The following is a 14,904-nucleotide window of genomic DNA, read 5'->3' on the forward strand; positions in this document are numbered from 1 at the left end:
TTGCAATAGATCTTTCTTGTGCAAGGTTTCCTAGCATGGCTAATCAGAGAGGGGGAAATATTGAGTACCCTTGAGTTTGAGTTTTCGAGAATCTTTGCCCCCTCCTAGTGGTCAGGAGTTTAATCCAGAAAGTAATGAACTTGTGGACTCTCACCACCTTATAAAAGAAATGATAATAAATTCATATTGTGAAAATGCTGCTGCTTTTGTTTAAGTAAGCTGAACACATTTTAAAGTTCATGCTCCTGAACCGGTTAAGAGAGAAATATTTGCTTTCTCGCTGCCTGAAATTAGGAATTTGATTGTCAATGCAGACAAACATTCTTCCAAAATATGAAGACCCAAAAATGTATATTAACTTCTGTTTATTCAAGTCATTCTCTACTATAATTTTTTTCATATTCTGTTTTTATTTTTCTGTGGTTTTAATAAAGGTAGAGGCACTGTCATTACTAAAGGTTCAGTTACACTAAAATACATTATTTTTGAACCATTATTGAATTGTTTGAGGTGTATCTTAAAAATTATAAAAATTTGTCTGAATAGTCAAAAAAAATAAAAAATTCTTGAACAGACCTTGATAAACTTATTTTAAAAAAACTTAATGCTTCTTTGCATTTTACCTGAATTCCCATATTTTAGTATTGTGTGGCTTTAATATTTATATAATTACTTTTTTGTATTTAAAGTCTCATAGGTGTTTTTTTGGGTTTCAAAGACTAAAATGTTGGAACACTTGTCTTTTTTTTTTTTCCCCCCATGTGTTACTGTTAATTATTTATTCTAGGAACCAGTGATGGAAGAAACTGCTAACAAGTCTACTCCTGCCAAAATAAATCGCACCAAGCAGAGGAAAAGTTTTACTAGGAGTAGAACACACATTGGCCAACAACGTCGCCGTCACAGGACCATTAGCAGCTGTTCAGACATTCAGCCATCGTCTCCAGATGTTGAGGTTTCCCCCCAAGTTGATACAGAGAATCAAGCACTTAAAGAGGAGCCTGACAATGAAAATCCTTTGCCCGTTTCTTCTGTAGCAGTTACTACTGCTGAAATTGAAGAAGTTAACGATATTGAAACCCCAACACAGAATAAATGTTCCGCAAAGTATCCAAAAACAAAAAAGGTATGTTTACTTATAAGACATCTATCCTCCCTTCAAACAGAGGGGCCACAGCCCATGCCTCATGGGGGATACTCGCACTCTGGGTGAGGGTTTTAGATGGTGCAATGTATACCATGTAGTGTTTGTTATCAAGTGGTGTAATATATAGTGTTATAAAGACACTCTGGATGTTGGGGCAGGGCTTGACCATGCAGGGGGAAGGAAATAAGTTGAGGGGGGAGGTTAGAGGCCCACAAATGCTAACAGTGGCTCAGACTCAGTGTGGCCTTTTAGTTCTTGCTTACAAATAAAATAACTTCTCAAAATGTTTTTGTTGATTCTATGTATCATTCCCTTAGTTGCATGCCTTGATTCTATAGTTTAGAAATGCTTATAAATTCCATGTGATGAATAGAAGCTTCTTCTATTAAAAAAAAACAAAACAAAAAAAAATAAAAAAAATAAACGTATTGCAGCTTTCTTTAATGTATTGTGATTGGTTTATCAAAGTCATTTCGTAATGTGTTCTTCTTTCTAATGGTGGTGATAATCCACTAAAGCCTATTCTTACAAGTGGGAATTTAACACCTGGCCACCAGGAAACGGCAAAGCCACCCTTACCAGAGCATTCAAGTATCCCTCCCACTTCCCCTTCCCTCGCAATAGTTCTTTGCCTCATCTAGAAGGTAGGCACAGAATAGAGGTGCTATGCAAGGTTGTGGATTTTAACACGTTAACCCTCAATGGATAGTTCCTTGAAGTGAGGGTTTGGGAGCTATCACAGTATTTTGATTTTATAAGACTGATGGGCTTTCTCTCATCTCTTTCAGTGACAGGGGACTGACAAATGTTTTTATTCTATCTACAGGACCTTGTAATAACTGAAGATCAACTTACATGGGAATCCCAAGCATCTACTGATACAGGCTAGTTGCCTAATATCTGTAATGCATATGTCCAATATGTCCTCATGGCTAGTGCCTTTTTGCAGTGACTTGCTATACCTTTTATTGGGTACATACTTTTCCCTGGGCAGTTACCTAGCAAGGGATAACTGAAAAAAGAGAGAACACAGAGGCGCCAAACATGGCCTAGTACAGCCAGAAACCAAAATCTGCAATCCACACAAATAACAATTGGATACTCACAAAGGGGACGCACCCATTGGTGCTATTGGGACAGACTGGAGCCTCTCAGTGGTCCAGCTCACTGATGCACATCAGGAGTCAATCGGAGTCCTTGGTGATAGTTGTTGTCAGATTCCTTTGTGAATTGTTGCACACTGTGACGATTACGGCCAAATCCCACCCAGCTAAATGACCTGTGACATTAAAAATCGTGTACTAGTACTGAAATCACCAGCTACAAGCAGCTCAAGCGAATTATAGGAAGTAGTTGGGCGGGACACCAACTGGCCGTAATCGTCACAGTGTGCAACGATTCATAAAGGAATCTGACAACTATCACCAAGGACTCCGATTGACTCCTGATGTGCATCAGTGAGCTGGACCACTGAGAGCCTCCAGTCTGTCCCAATAGCACCAATGGGTGCGTCCCCTTTGTGAGTATCCAATTGTTATTTGTGTGGATTGCAGATTTTGGTTTCTGGCTGTACTAGGCTATGTTTGGCGCTTCTGTGTTCTCTCTTTTTTCAGTTATACATCTACCAGGAAGACCATCCTAAGACTGAGAGCTACCTACTGTGTTTGGACTTATTACATATTGGGACTTTGTTATCATTATCTATCTTGGACTGATTTTGGTACACTTTTATGTTCCTCTTTTATGGTACTATTTTAGTCCTACATTTGTGTTGTATGATTATATGATATTTTATGTTATATGTTATAGGAGGTGCCCCCTAAGGGTGTGATTACACATTGGAGTGTATTACACCGTCACTTTTTCTACCTAGCAAGGGATACCTACAGGGATACGGTGTATGTGAGCAGCGCTACAGGGGACATTATGGTTATCTGCCACATCATATAATGTGAGTGCCATTTTTGTCCTATCCTATGGCAGTTAGAGGGTTAAAGGATTTTTCTGTGTATAGCTGACAGGAGGGGGATAGACTACCAGAGCTTTCTAGTTGGGCAATTTTTATTTTTCCATTGCTGCTTTTATCTCTGATATGCTGCAACATATATTTTTTATATTTATTTTTTCTTGTTGTAAATTATTTTGTGAGTGAGGGGTATCATGGAGCATGCTGGAACTGCTATTGAATCTCACAGGGAGGAGATCCCTGCAGTTTTTATTAATAATAAATATTTATTCTCTTAATTGCACACCTTTTGCCCTACAGCGCAGCTCTACAATACTTGCTTACTGTCCTCCAGTCTCAGGCTGAAAATTCTTCTTTGTGCTCATCACAGATTCCTTAGAACCAGGGCATCAGACCTAGCAGTCAACCTTATGTGGTGGACTCTCCTACCCAGTTTTCTCCAACTGATACTTCGAACGATAGGACTCTAGTAGTACCTCAGAGTAACCTCTCTCCTTTGCCTCTAGATTTTTCAGCTCAGCTGTAGTCTGTGGTATCGGCTGTGCTGGGAGCTGTGACACCATCTGGCAAACTTAAGAGAATGACGAAACATGAACAATGTTTAGTCATTCTCTTACGTTGGCCATATGGGGGCAAAGCTCCCAGCACAGCTGATACTGCAGACTGCAGCTGAGCTGATTTTAGGTCTGGGGATTCTACCAGACCCTCTAGCACTAAATGGTTCCAAGCCTCAGAAGATGACTTGTCATCATCTGCTTCAGAAGGTGAACTGTCCACTTCTGATTCTCCTTTGGAGACTGAAGAATGACAAGGATTGTACCTTTTTAGATTTAAGATGGAAAATCTTAGGTTCCTGCTCAAGGAGCTTCTACGTACTTTGGGAGTGTCAGAATCCAAACCTTCTGAGGATAAGCCAGCTCATAAATGGGATATTATATTTAAACCTAAATCACAAATTCTGCATGCCTTTCCGGTTTCTTCTCTGATTTCTGATATCATTACCAAGCAATGGGATAAGCCTGGAGTATCTCTAAGCGCCAGATTTCGCCCTTCTGGGGTATCCTTTTCTCATTCTCCTTCCTTTTAAAAGAATGTTTCCTGCCCCTAGTTCTCATCTAAAGTTTTGGAACTCGGTCCCCAAGGTTGATGGAGCTATTTCTACTTCGGCTAAGAAGACTACTATTCCTTTCTTTCCTAAGACATGGAGAGTCCACAACGTCATTCCAATTACTAGTAGGGATATTCACTCCTGGCCAGCAGGAGGAGACAAAGAGCACCACAGCAAAGCTGTTAAAGTGAAGGTAAAGTTTGTTATATCGCATTATTGCATTATTCAGCCCAGCCTAAATGAATGGCACTTTCATTCATCAATTTTTTAAAATTTAATTATAAAGTCTGTTTTCGCCGTTTTTACTTACTTTATTTCAATATGTAAATTCAACTCGTTCATTTAATTATTTTTTTTACTTGCTGGTCACGTTTTTCTAGCAGCCAATTGAGATTCTGGCCGTTAGGCGGCCGTCATTCAACGTCATTGCCCTGTTTGACAATATGCACATGCGTTCCTATTCTTTTCTCTTCCTTGGAAGAAAAGCGCTCCTGTTTCGCGCATGCCTATTGCAATTGTTGCAATACGTAGGCTTCTTTCTCCAAACGGGAAACAAGATCAGAGACTGAAATCCCTGTATGCTTATGCGTACTTATTGTGATCCACGTAAACGAGCCTAAGAGAGACGTATTGAGCGAGTGGGACCGCTCTATACGTCAGACATCAGGAAATGGCTGATGGGAGGAGTCTGTTACACCACGGTAGGGATAATATAAATCATGTTTATTGGGGAAATAGATGATGACATGTAGAAAAGAAGTTAGCGATTAGATTATTTATGATGTTAACAATTGAATAGTGTTTATAGATAGTTCAAACTTTACCTTCACTTTAAGTGTCACTTCACATACCCATAACCCCCAGTCATTCTCTTTGCCTCTGTTAATGGAGGAGGTGAAGTTCGGTGTCTGAAGAATGGATTCCTTTTTCGGGTACTTTTCCCTGCAAGCAAGGATTTGGGTTTAGCTGTGCCTACGTCAGTCTCTTGAGTAAGAGTAGTGGTGGCTTTTAAGCAGTTAGAAAGTTGTGAGGTAGTCCTTGCTTGGTTTTCGAACATGTCTGCTGTCCTTGGTATAGAAAGCCATAGTTGGTTACTCTGTTCTTTCTGTTTCTGCAGGTCTCTGATAGAAGTATGTGTCCTGTCACGCCTTGTGAGCTGTCTTCCTGCTGTAAGCTGGATTTGCAGGTAAGTGCTTTTGGAGACTTGCACTTGAGAAGATTTTCCTGCAGTAATTATTGGGACATAATTAATCCTTTAGGAAGGATTTATTTGGGCAGGGTGCAGGCACTTTATGTATGTGTGGAGACCAAGGGGTTAACTTTCAATGCGGTTTTGGGATGTTTTCTCTGAGGCTTTCTGTATATAAGTTTCAGTTTATTGGGACTTTTATTTATTAGGAAATGGTATTGTAGGGCTATACTTTGTTGTATCAAGTTTTTTCTAGGCGGTTGCTGCTAAAAAACGCACGCTTTTAGTTATTGCAGCGCAGTTTCTTTTTCTGCCGGTCATGTGACCCCCTCCCTCACCCGACTGAGTTGCTGAGCGAAACGGTGTCATTTTGGACAGCTTCTTAATGTTGGATCATTTTTTTCGATCGATGTACAGCTGCTTGCCTAACAATTTGGAATTGAAGGTTAAGGTAGGGCACCTCAGAGGTGTAGAGGCCCCTTTTTTATTTGTTTTGAATATTGCTCTGAGGAGATTAAGTTTTTTTTTCCCCTTAAAGTGACAGTGTCATTTTCATATATCAGTCATTCCTTTAATTATTGGGAATTCTTTTACCTTTGCACATGGAACAGGAGTCTGCTCCTATGGATAAATGTTTGTGTCTTGAGGCCCAAATTGTGTTACCTAATGCAATTTTGTTCATGTTTAGTAAAGACTTTGAAATCTTTCAGGATGATGCTGTTCAGACAATGCCACAGCTTTCTCCTCTAACGTACCAAGCCTCCACAGCTTCACATACAGTGCCCTGCAGTTCCTCTCAGCCTCCTGGAGTAGTTTATTTGCCATCAGATTTTGCTGCACAGATATCCCCTGCGGTATCAGCGGCTTTATCTGCTTTTCCCATGATGGGGAAGCGCAAGAGGAAATCTAAACATTTTTCAGAGTATAAGGTGTCTGTCCCGTCTGCTGCTATTCAGGTTGCCCTCTCTCATAAGTCTGATGAGGAGGGGATACCTCAGTAGCCTCTGAGGGTGAAATCTCAGATTCAGATAGTATAATTCCTTTGTCTGATGCTGAAGAAGTAAACTTCAGATTAAAGCTTGAACACCTTCATTAACTATTAAAGGAGGTACTGGCTGCTTTGGACGACTCAGACTTTCCTGTTGCTTTCAACCCTAAGAAATCTAGTAAGCTTAACAAATACTATGATGTTCCTCTGTGGAAGTGTTTCCTGTTCCAGACCGTTTAACAGAGATTATTACACAGGAATGGGAGAAGCCAGGGATACCTTTCTCCCAGTCTCCATTTCCTTAAAAAGATGTTTCCTGTTGCTGACTCCATTAGAGATTCATGACGCACGGTGCCTAAGGTAAAAGGGGCTATTTTTACCCTGGCTAAAAGAACTAGAACTACGATCCCTATTGAGGATAGCTGTTTCTTTAAGTATCCCATGGACATAAAGCTGGAGGCTTATTTGAAGAAGATGTACTGTATGTTCATCAAGGTCTTCAATGGCAACCTGCAGTTTGTATTGCCACAGTAGCAAGTGCAGGATCTTATTGGTGCAATGCTTTGTCTGAATTGATTTTAGGAGAAACTCCGTTGTAGGAGATACAAGATAGGATTAAGGCTCTCAAACTAACCAACTCCTTTATCTCTGATGCTACCATGCAAGTTATTAGACTAGGAGCCAAGATGTCTGGCTTCACTGTTCTAGTATGTAGGGCTCTGTGGCTAAAATCTTGGTCAGCTGATGTTACCTCCAAGCCCAAGCTTCTGTCGCTACCTTATAAAGGTCCTGGTCTGGCAGAAATAATTTCTAAAATTACGGGTGGGTAGGGGTCCTTTCTACCACAAGACAAGAAGAATAGACCTAAAGGACGTCAAAGTAATTTTTCGTTCCTTTCGTTACTTCAAAGGTCCAAAGCCTTCCTCTCCCTCTTCCAAGTAGGAACAGTCCAAGTCTTCTTGGAGACCCAATCAGTCTTGGAACAAGGGGAAGCAATCAAAGAAACCCTCAGCTGAGACTGTCAGCATGAAGGATCTGCCCCCGGTCCGGTTTCCAATCAGGTGGGGGTCAGACTTACCCTTTTTTGTCAAGCATGGATACGAGATGTCCCAGATCCTTGAGCTGTGGACATAGTATCTCAGGGTTACAAAATAGAATTCAAATCTCATCCTCCCAAGGGCAGATTTCTCCCCTTAAGGTTATCTGCGGATCAGGTAAAAAGAGAGGCATTCTTACAGTGTGTTCAGGACCTTTCCTCCCTGGGAGTGATTGTTCCAGCAAGAGAGGAAGGTCTGGGATTTTATTCAAACCTGTTTGTGGTTCCCAAAAAAAGAGGGAACTTTCCGACCCATTTTAGACCTAAAGTGTCTCAACTAGTTTCTCAGGGTTCTGTGCTTCAAAATGGAAACCATTTGTTCAATTCTTCCCTTGGTCCAAGAAGGTCAGTTCATGATGACCATAGACCTGAAAATGTATATCTTCATGTTCCTATCCACAGGGATCATCACCAGTTCCTGAGATTTGCTTTTCAGTTTATTGCTCTTCCGTTTGACCTTGCCACAGCCTCCAGAATTTTCTCAAAGGTTCTGGGGGTTCTCTTGGCAAGTTGGCAGGTCTCAGTGGTACCTTATCTGGATAAAATATTGGTTCAGGCGCCTTCTTTTCAACAAGCAAACTCTCATACAGAGATCTTGTTGTCTTTTCTACATTCCCATGGATGGAAGCTGAATCTGGAGAAGAATTCCCTTGTTCCAGCTACAAGGGTCTGTTTCTTAGGGACCATCATAGATTCCCTAAGAATCTATGATGGTCCCTAAGATCTATGATGATTTTTCTGACGGAGGTCAGAAAATTCAAGATTCTCTCCTCTTGCCTCTCTACAGTCTCTACTGTTCAGCCATCAGTGGCTCAGTGTATGGAGGTAATTGGTCTGATGGTCGCTTCCATGGACATCATTCCCTTTGCTCGATTCCATTTGAGAGCTCTGCAATTATGCATGCTTAGACAATGGAACAAAGATCATTCAGATCTGTCTGGTGATAGATGTGGACCAGTTTGCAAGAGATTCTTGTGGTGGATTTCTCAGAATCATCTGTCTCAGGGCACATGCCTCTGTAGACCTTCCTAGGTGATTGTGACCACGCATGCCAGCCTTCTAGGCTGGGGAGCAGTATGGGACTCGTTAAAGGCTCAGGGTCTATGGACTCGGGAGGAGTCTTCTCTCTCCATAAACATCTTTAGATGTTTAGTGCGTCCTACAATGCTCTGATGGCATGGCCTCAATTGTCCTTAGCCTGGTATATCAGGTTCCAATCAGACAACATCACCTCAGTGTCTCACATCAACTGCCAGGGGGGAACTCGGAGTTCCTTTGCCATGAAGGAGGTGGCTCACAGTTGTTTTCTATCTGCTATCCACATTCCAGGAGTGGATAACTGGTAGGCGGATTTTCTGAGCAGACAGACATTTCATCCCAAGGGAGTGGGATCTCCATCCGGAGGTGTTCTCCAGGCTAATCCTCAAGTGGGGGGTGCCGCAGTTAGATCTGATGGCGTCTTGTCAGAACGCCAAGCTTCCAAGGTATGGTTCATGGTCAAGAGATCCGCAGGCCGCTCTAATAGATGCTCTGGCGATCCCTTGGGAATTCGGTCTAGCATACCTGTTTCCTCCGTTAGCGCTCCTTCTACGAGTCATTGCTCGTATCAAACAGGAGAGAGCGTCTGTAATTCTATAAGCTCCGGCTTGGCCTCACAGGATCTGGTATGCAGACCTTGTGAAAATGTCATCTCTTCGTCCTTGGAGGTTACCTCTGAGGAAGGACCTTCTAACTCAGGGTCCTTTCCTCCATCCAAATCTCGTTTCTCTGAAGCTGACTGCTTGGAGATTGAACGCTTAGTTCTGGCTAAGCATGGGTTTTCTGAATCAGTTATTGATACCAGACTCGCAAGCATAAATACCTTTCTTTCTAATGACACGGTGAGTCCACAGATCATATTTATTACTGTTGGAAATTTCACTCCTGACCAGCAGGAGGAGGCAAAGAGCACCAGAGCAAAAGCTGTTAAATACCACTCCCCCCTTCAGGAACAGGGTCTGAGTTTTTATTCCAATCTCTTCGTCGTTGCCAAACAGGAGGGAACTTTCAGACCTACTTTAGATCTCAAGAGTGTAAACAAGTTTCTCAGGGTTCCGTCTTTCAAGATGGATACTATTCGTTCCATTCTTTCTTTGGTTCAGTAAGGTCAGTTCATGACTATAGTGGATCTAAAGGATGCATATCTGCATATTCCCATTCACATGGATTATCACAGGCTCCTAAGATTTGCATTTCTAGACAAACATTTGCAGTTTGTAGCTCTTCCTTTTGGTCTGGCAACAGCTCCCAAAATTTTTTCAAAGGTCCTGGGAGTATTGTTGGTGGTGTTTGGCCTAGTTACAGCTCCAAGGATCTTTTCAAAGGTTCTCGGTGCCCTATTCTCTGTAATCCGAGAACGGGGTATTGCGGTGATTCCATATTTGGACGATATCTTGGTACTAGCTCAGTCTTTACATTCTGCCGATTCTCACACAAATCAACTAGTGTTGTTTCTTCAAAGACATAGTTAGAGGATCAATTTACCAAAAAGTTCCTTTATTCCTCAGACAAGGGTCACCTTTTTAGGTTTCCAGATGGATTCAGTGTCCATGACTCTGTCTCTAACAGACAAGAGACAAATAAAATTGTTTTCAGCTTGTCGGAACCTTCAGTCTCAATCATTCCCTTCAAAAGCCATGTGCATGGAAGTTTTAGGTCTCATGAGTGCAGCATCGGACGCGACCCCCTTTGCTCGTTTTTATATGAGACCTCTCCAGCTTTATATGCTGAATCAATGGTGCAGGGATTATACATAGATCTCACAATTAATATCCTTAAATCCCAATGCTCGACGCTCTCTGACTTGGTGGTTAGATCACCATCGTATAGTTCAAGGGGCTTCTTTTGTTTGTCCAACCTGGACTGTGATCACAACAGATGCAAGTCTTTCAGGTTGGGGAGCTGTCTGGAGATCTCTGACAGCACAAGGGGTTTGGAAATCTCAAGAGGCGAGGTTACCAATCAATATTTTAGAACTCTGTGCTATTTTTAGGGCTCTTCAGGTTTGGCTTCTGTTGAAGGGAGAACCGTTCATTTGTTTTCACACAGACAATATCACTACTGTGGCATATGTCAATCATCAGGGTGGGACTCACAGTCCCCAAGCTATGAAAGAAGTATCTCGGATACTTTCTTGAGCGGAATCCAGCTCCTGTCTAATTTCTGCGATACATATCCCAAGTGTAGACAATTGGGAAGCCGATTATCTCAGCCGTCAGACTTTACATCCGGGGGAGTGGTCGCTCCATCCAGATGTGTTTTCTCAGATTGTTCAGATATGGGGTCTTCCAGAAATATATCTGATGGCTTCCCATCCAAACAATTAACTTCCCGGGTACCTGTCCAGGTCCAGGGATCTTGTGGCGGTGGATGAGTTAACAGTTCCTTGGTGTTGCCAACCTGCTTATATCTTCCCGCCTCTAGTTCTTCTTCCAAGAGTGATCTCCAAGATCATCATGGAACAATCGTTTGTGTTTCTGGTAGCTCCAGCATGGCCTCACAGTTTTGGTATGCAGATCTTGTCCGGATGTCCAGTTGCCAACCTTGGCCACTTCCTTTAAGATCAGACCTTCTGTCTCAAGGTCTGTTTTTTCACCAGGATCTCAAATCATTAAGAAGGTATGGAAATTGAACGCCTAGTGCTTAGTCATAGAGGTTTCTCTGGCTCAGTGATCAATACTATGTTACAGGCTCGTAAATCTGTTTCTAGGAAGGTTATCAAGTTTGGAAGACTTATATTTCATGGTGTTCTTCTCATAAATTCTCTTGGCATTCTTTTAGAATACCTAGAATTTTACAGTTTCTTCAGGATGGTTTGGATAAAGGTTTATCTGCAAGTTCCTTGAAGGGACAAATCTCTGCTCTTTCTGTTTTTCACAGAAAGATTGCTAAGCTTCCTGATATTCACTGTTTTGTGCAGACTTTGGTCTGTATAAAGCCTGTCATTAAATCAATCTCTCCTCCTTGGAGTCTTAATTTGGTTTTGAAGGATTTACAGGCTCCTCCTTTTGAGCCTATGCATTCTTTGGACATTAAACTACTTTCTTGGAAAGTATTGTTCCTTTTGGCCATCTCTTCTGCTAGAAGAGTTTTTGAATTATCTGGCATCTTGGTTAAAGCTTTTGATTCATCAGGCTTATTTGGAGTCAGGTCAGGCCCCGCCTCAGACAATTACAGCTCATTCTACTAGATCAGCTTCCACTTCGTGGGCTTTTAAGAATGAAGCTTCAGTTGATCCGATTAGCAAAGCAGCAACTTGATCTTCTTTACATACATTTACTAAATTCTACCGTTTTGATGAATTTGCTTCTTCGGAAGCAGTTTTTGGTAGAAAAGTTCTTCAGACAGCTGTTTGTTTGATACCTCTGCTTATGTTTTTTTTTTTTTTTTTTCAACTATGAGAAAAAACTTATATTTTTGGTTGTGGATTAATTTTTCAGCGGAAAATAGCTGTTATTATTTATATCCCTCCCTCTCTAGTGACTCTTCTGTGGAGTTCCACATATTGGTTATTGCTATCCCATATGTCACTAGCTCATGGACTCTTGCCAATTACATGAAAGAAAACATAATTTATGTAAGAGCTTACCTGATAAATTCATTTCTTTCATATTGGCAAGAGTCCATTAGACCCACCCTTTTTATGGTGGTTATGCTTTTTTTTGTATAAAGCACAATTATATTTCCAGTTCCTTTTTTTTATGCTTTTTACTCCTTTCTTTATCACCCCACTACTTGGCTATTCATTAAACTGAATTGTGGGTGTTGTGAGGGTGTATTTATAGGCATTTTGAGGTTTGGGAAACTTTGCCCCTCCTGGTTGGATTGTATATCCCATATGTCACTAGCTCATGGACTCTTGCCAATATGAAAGAAATTAATTTATCAGGTAAGTTCTTACATAAATTATGTTTCTCTTGCAAGGTGTATCCAGTCCATGGATTCATCCTTTACTTGTGGGATATTCTCATTCCCTACAGGAAGTAGCAAAGAGAGCACACAGCAAAGCTGTCCATATAGCTCCCCCTCTAGCTCCACCCCCAGTCATTCTCTTTGCTGGCTCTAAGCACTAGGGTCTCTCTCGGGAGTGTAAAGTGAATGTGGTGTTAGAATTGTAGTTTTATTATCTTCAATCAAAAGTTTGTTATTTTAAATGGTACCGGTTTGTAATATTTACTCTCTAGCAGAAAAGTGATGAAGATTTCTGCTGAGAGGAAAATTATTTTAGCATGTTGTAACTAAAATCCACTGCTGTTCCCACACAGGACTGAGGAGTACCAGAAAACTTCAGTTGGGGGGAACAGTTTGCAGGGTGATCTGCAATAAGGTATGTTCAGTCATTTATTTCTAGACAAGACTGAGATAATGCTAGAAGACTGACAAGATCCCCATGAGGGGAGGGTAAGCTATGTTCACAGACTTAGTAAGGAATTGAATGCTTACATAATAGGGCTAATATACTGTTTGACACTTATTCAGGGCAATCGATTGTTTGGCTAAGGAAAAATCGTTTTGCAAGACACTTTGAAAGCCCTTTTGGGGTTTTTTTCTGGGGTTATTACCACATGGCTGTTTTTTAGTCACTTAGGAGTGATTTACTAGGCCTCACAGCTCCGGAGTAGAGTGGGAGGGGCCTAATTGCCTCAGATGCACAGTTAGAATTGCAGAGAAGTTCATGCTGTTTCACATGGAGGGTCCTGCTGATGTTTGAGGGCCTAAAAGAAGCTATATTCCCCCAAATCTGATCCCTAAGGGAAGGTAGGGCCACAGCAAGGCTGTGGCAAGGTGCTGTAGTGATTTAACCAGGTGTTGGCTTTAAGCTGCTCCGGTTTGGGCATTAAGGGGTTAATCGTTTTGAAACTTGGGGTGCAATCTTATTAAGGCTTTAGCTACATACTGTGAAAATTTCAGAAAGATTGCTGCATTTTTCACCGTTTTGTAAAATTGTGTGCTCTTTTTATCTCTTAAAGGCACAGTAACGTTTTTTTCAAATTGTGTTTTTTATTTGATTAAAGTGATTCCAAGCCTGTTTGTGTACTCTACTAGTCTGTTAAACATGTCTAACACTAAGGAAAATCCTTGTTCAATGTGTTTAGAAGCCATGGTGGAACCCCCTCTCAGAATGTGTCCCACTTGTACTGATATGTCTATACACTTTAAAGATCATATTGTTGCACTTAAGAATGTGGCCCAAGATGATTCTCAGACTGAAGGTAACGAGGGTAGCCCGTCTGCCTCTCCCCAAGTGTCACAACCAGTTACGCCCACGCAAGCGACGCCTAGTACCTCTAGTGCGTCTAACCATTTTACATTACAAGACTTAGCGGCAGTCATGGATAATTCTCTTAAAGCCTTCTTATCTAAACTAGAAGTAGAAAAGAGGGCGCCACATAGCGTGATACTGTTGACTCAAAGCAATGAGGGTGAATAATAATATAGGCTTACCGAAAGGTTATGCACCGTATTGTTACCGGTGCTAGCAGGCAGACTAACACTCTCAGTGGTTAGCACACTGGGTGGCCTCAGGTGTGCTGCATACAGGTGGTACTCTGCGTGGCTTGATTGGGAGTGAAAGAACGTCTGTGCAGCTTGTGTGTCAAAGACTGCGGTAGGTAAAAAGATCAAACACCTTTCCAGGAAGGATCAAATGAAAGTAAAAGACAACTTCCGTGTATTAAAAATTGAAATCTTTAATCCATAAGAATTGCTACGCGTTTCTAGACCAATAACCGGTCTTTTCCTAAGGCATAAAAACAATGGATACAATTTACATAAATTCAGACCTTATATACAGGTAACTTTAAAAGCGGAAGTTGTCATAGTTTCAGAAGAAAACCAATCATAGCTAAATTGGCACTCTGAATCTTGTCGATACTAATTAAACAAGGACACCTGTGGACTTCACTATTGTTAACAATATATATCAAAGCCTCGCAAGTATGTTTCTAAACAATTTTAAGTGTCCCATCAAAAACTGTTTGAATAAAATGATCCTAACTGTGTAAAATAATGTGTAAATTGAAAATAATTTGAGTGTAATATCATGACATTTATAGTATAATGTGTGATTTACCAAAAAAGAGATGAAACTGAACATATAAAGGTTATGTTAATCTATATGTAGCACAATAAAATCTGCTGATAACTAATGAACAATGTTTCATCTGACTATTGGGTGTATTTGTTGTTTCATATGTTGTCATCTAAAAAATCACAGTAATCGCTTCTATCAAAGGCATATGTATATGAATATAAATGAGTATATAATGAGTGTTACAAAATTAAAATGTATATTGGACGCAGACATGTAATGTTGTTTGATAATATATGAAAACAATTGTGTATGAATCGTGTAAAAATGTGATATGTAAT

The 14,904-nt window shown here is 40.9% G+C and overlaps 1 protein-coding gene across 5 annotated transcripts in view; it reads left to right on the plus strand.

The window, feature by feature from the left end:
* The window catches only part of KMT2E (lysine methyltransferase 2E (inactive)), a 464,054-nt gene that overhangs the window by 210,134 nt on the left and 239,016 nt on the right, over positions 1–14,904 (plus strand). For all 5 annotated transcript variants that reach the window (XM_053716547.1, XM_053716548.1, XM_053716550.1 and 2 more), the window contains one exon: positions 788–1,126. In XM_053716547.1, coding sequence (XP_053572522.1) covers positions 788–1,126 — 339 coding nt within the window. The remainder of the gene's footprint in view (positions 1–787; positions 1,127–14,904) is intronic.

This window comes from Bombina bombina, chromosome 6 (assembly GCF_027579735.1).
Source record: "Bombina bombina isolate aBomBom1 chromosome 6, aBomBom1.pri, whole genome shotgun sequence".
NCBI classification, from domain to species: domain Eukaryota; kingdom Metazoa; phylum Chordata; class Amphibia; order Anura; family Bombinatoridae; genus Bombina; species Bombina bombina.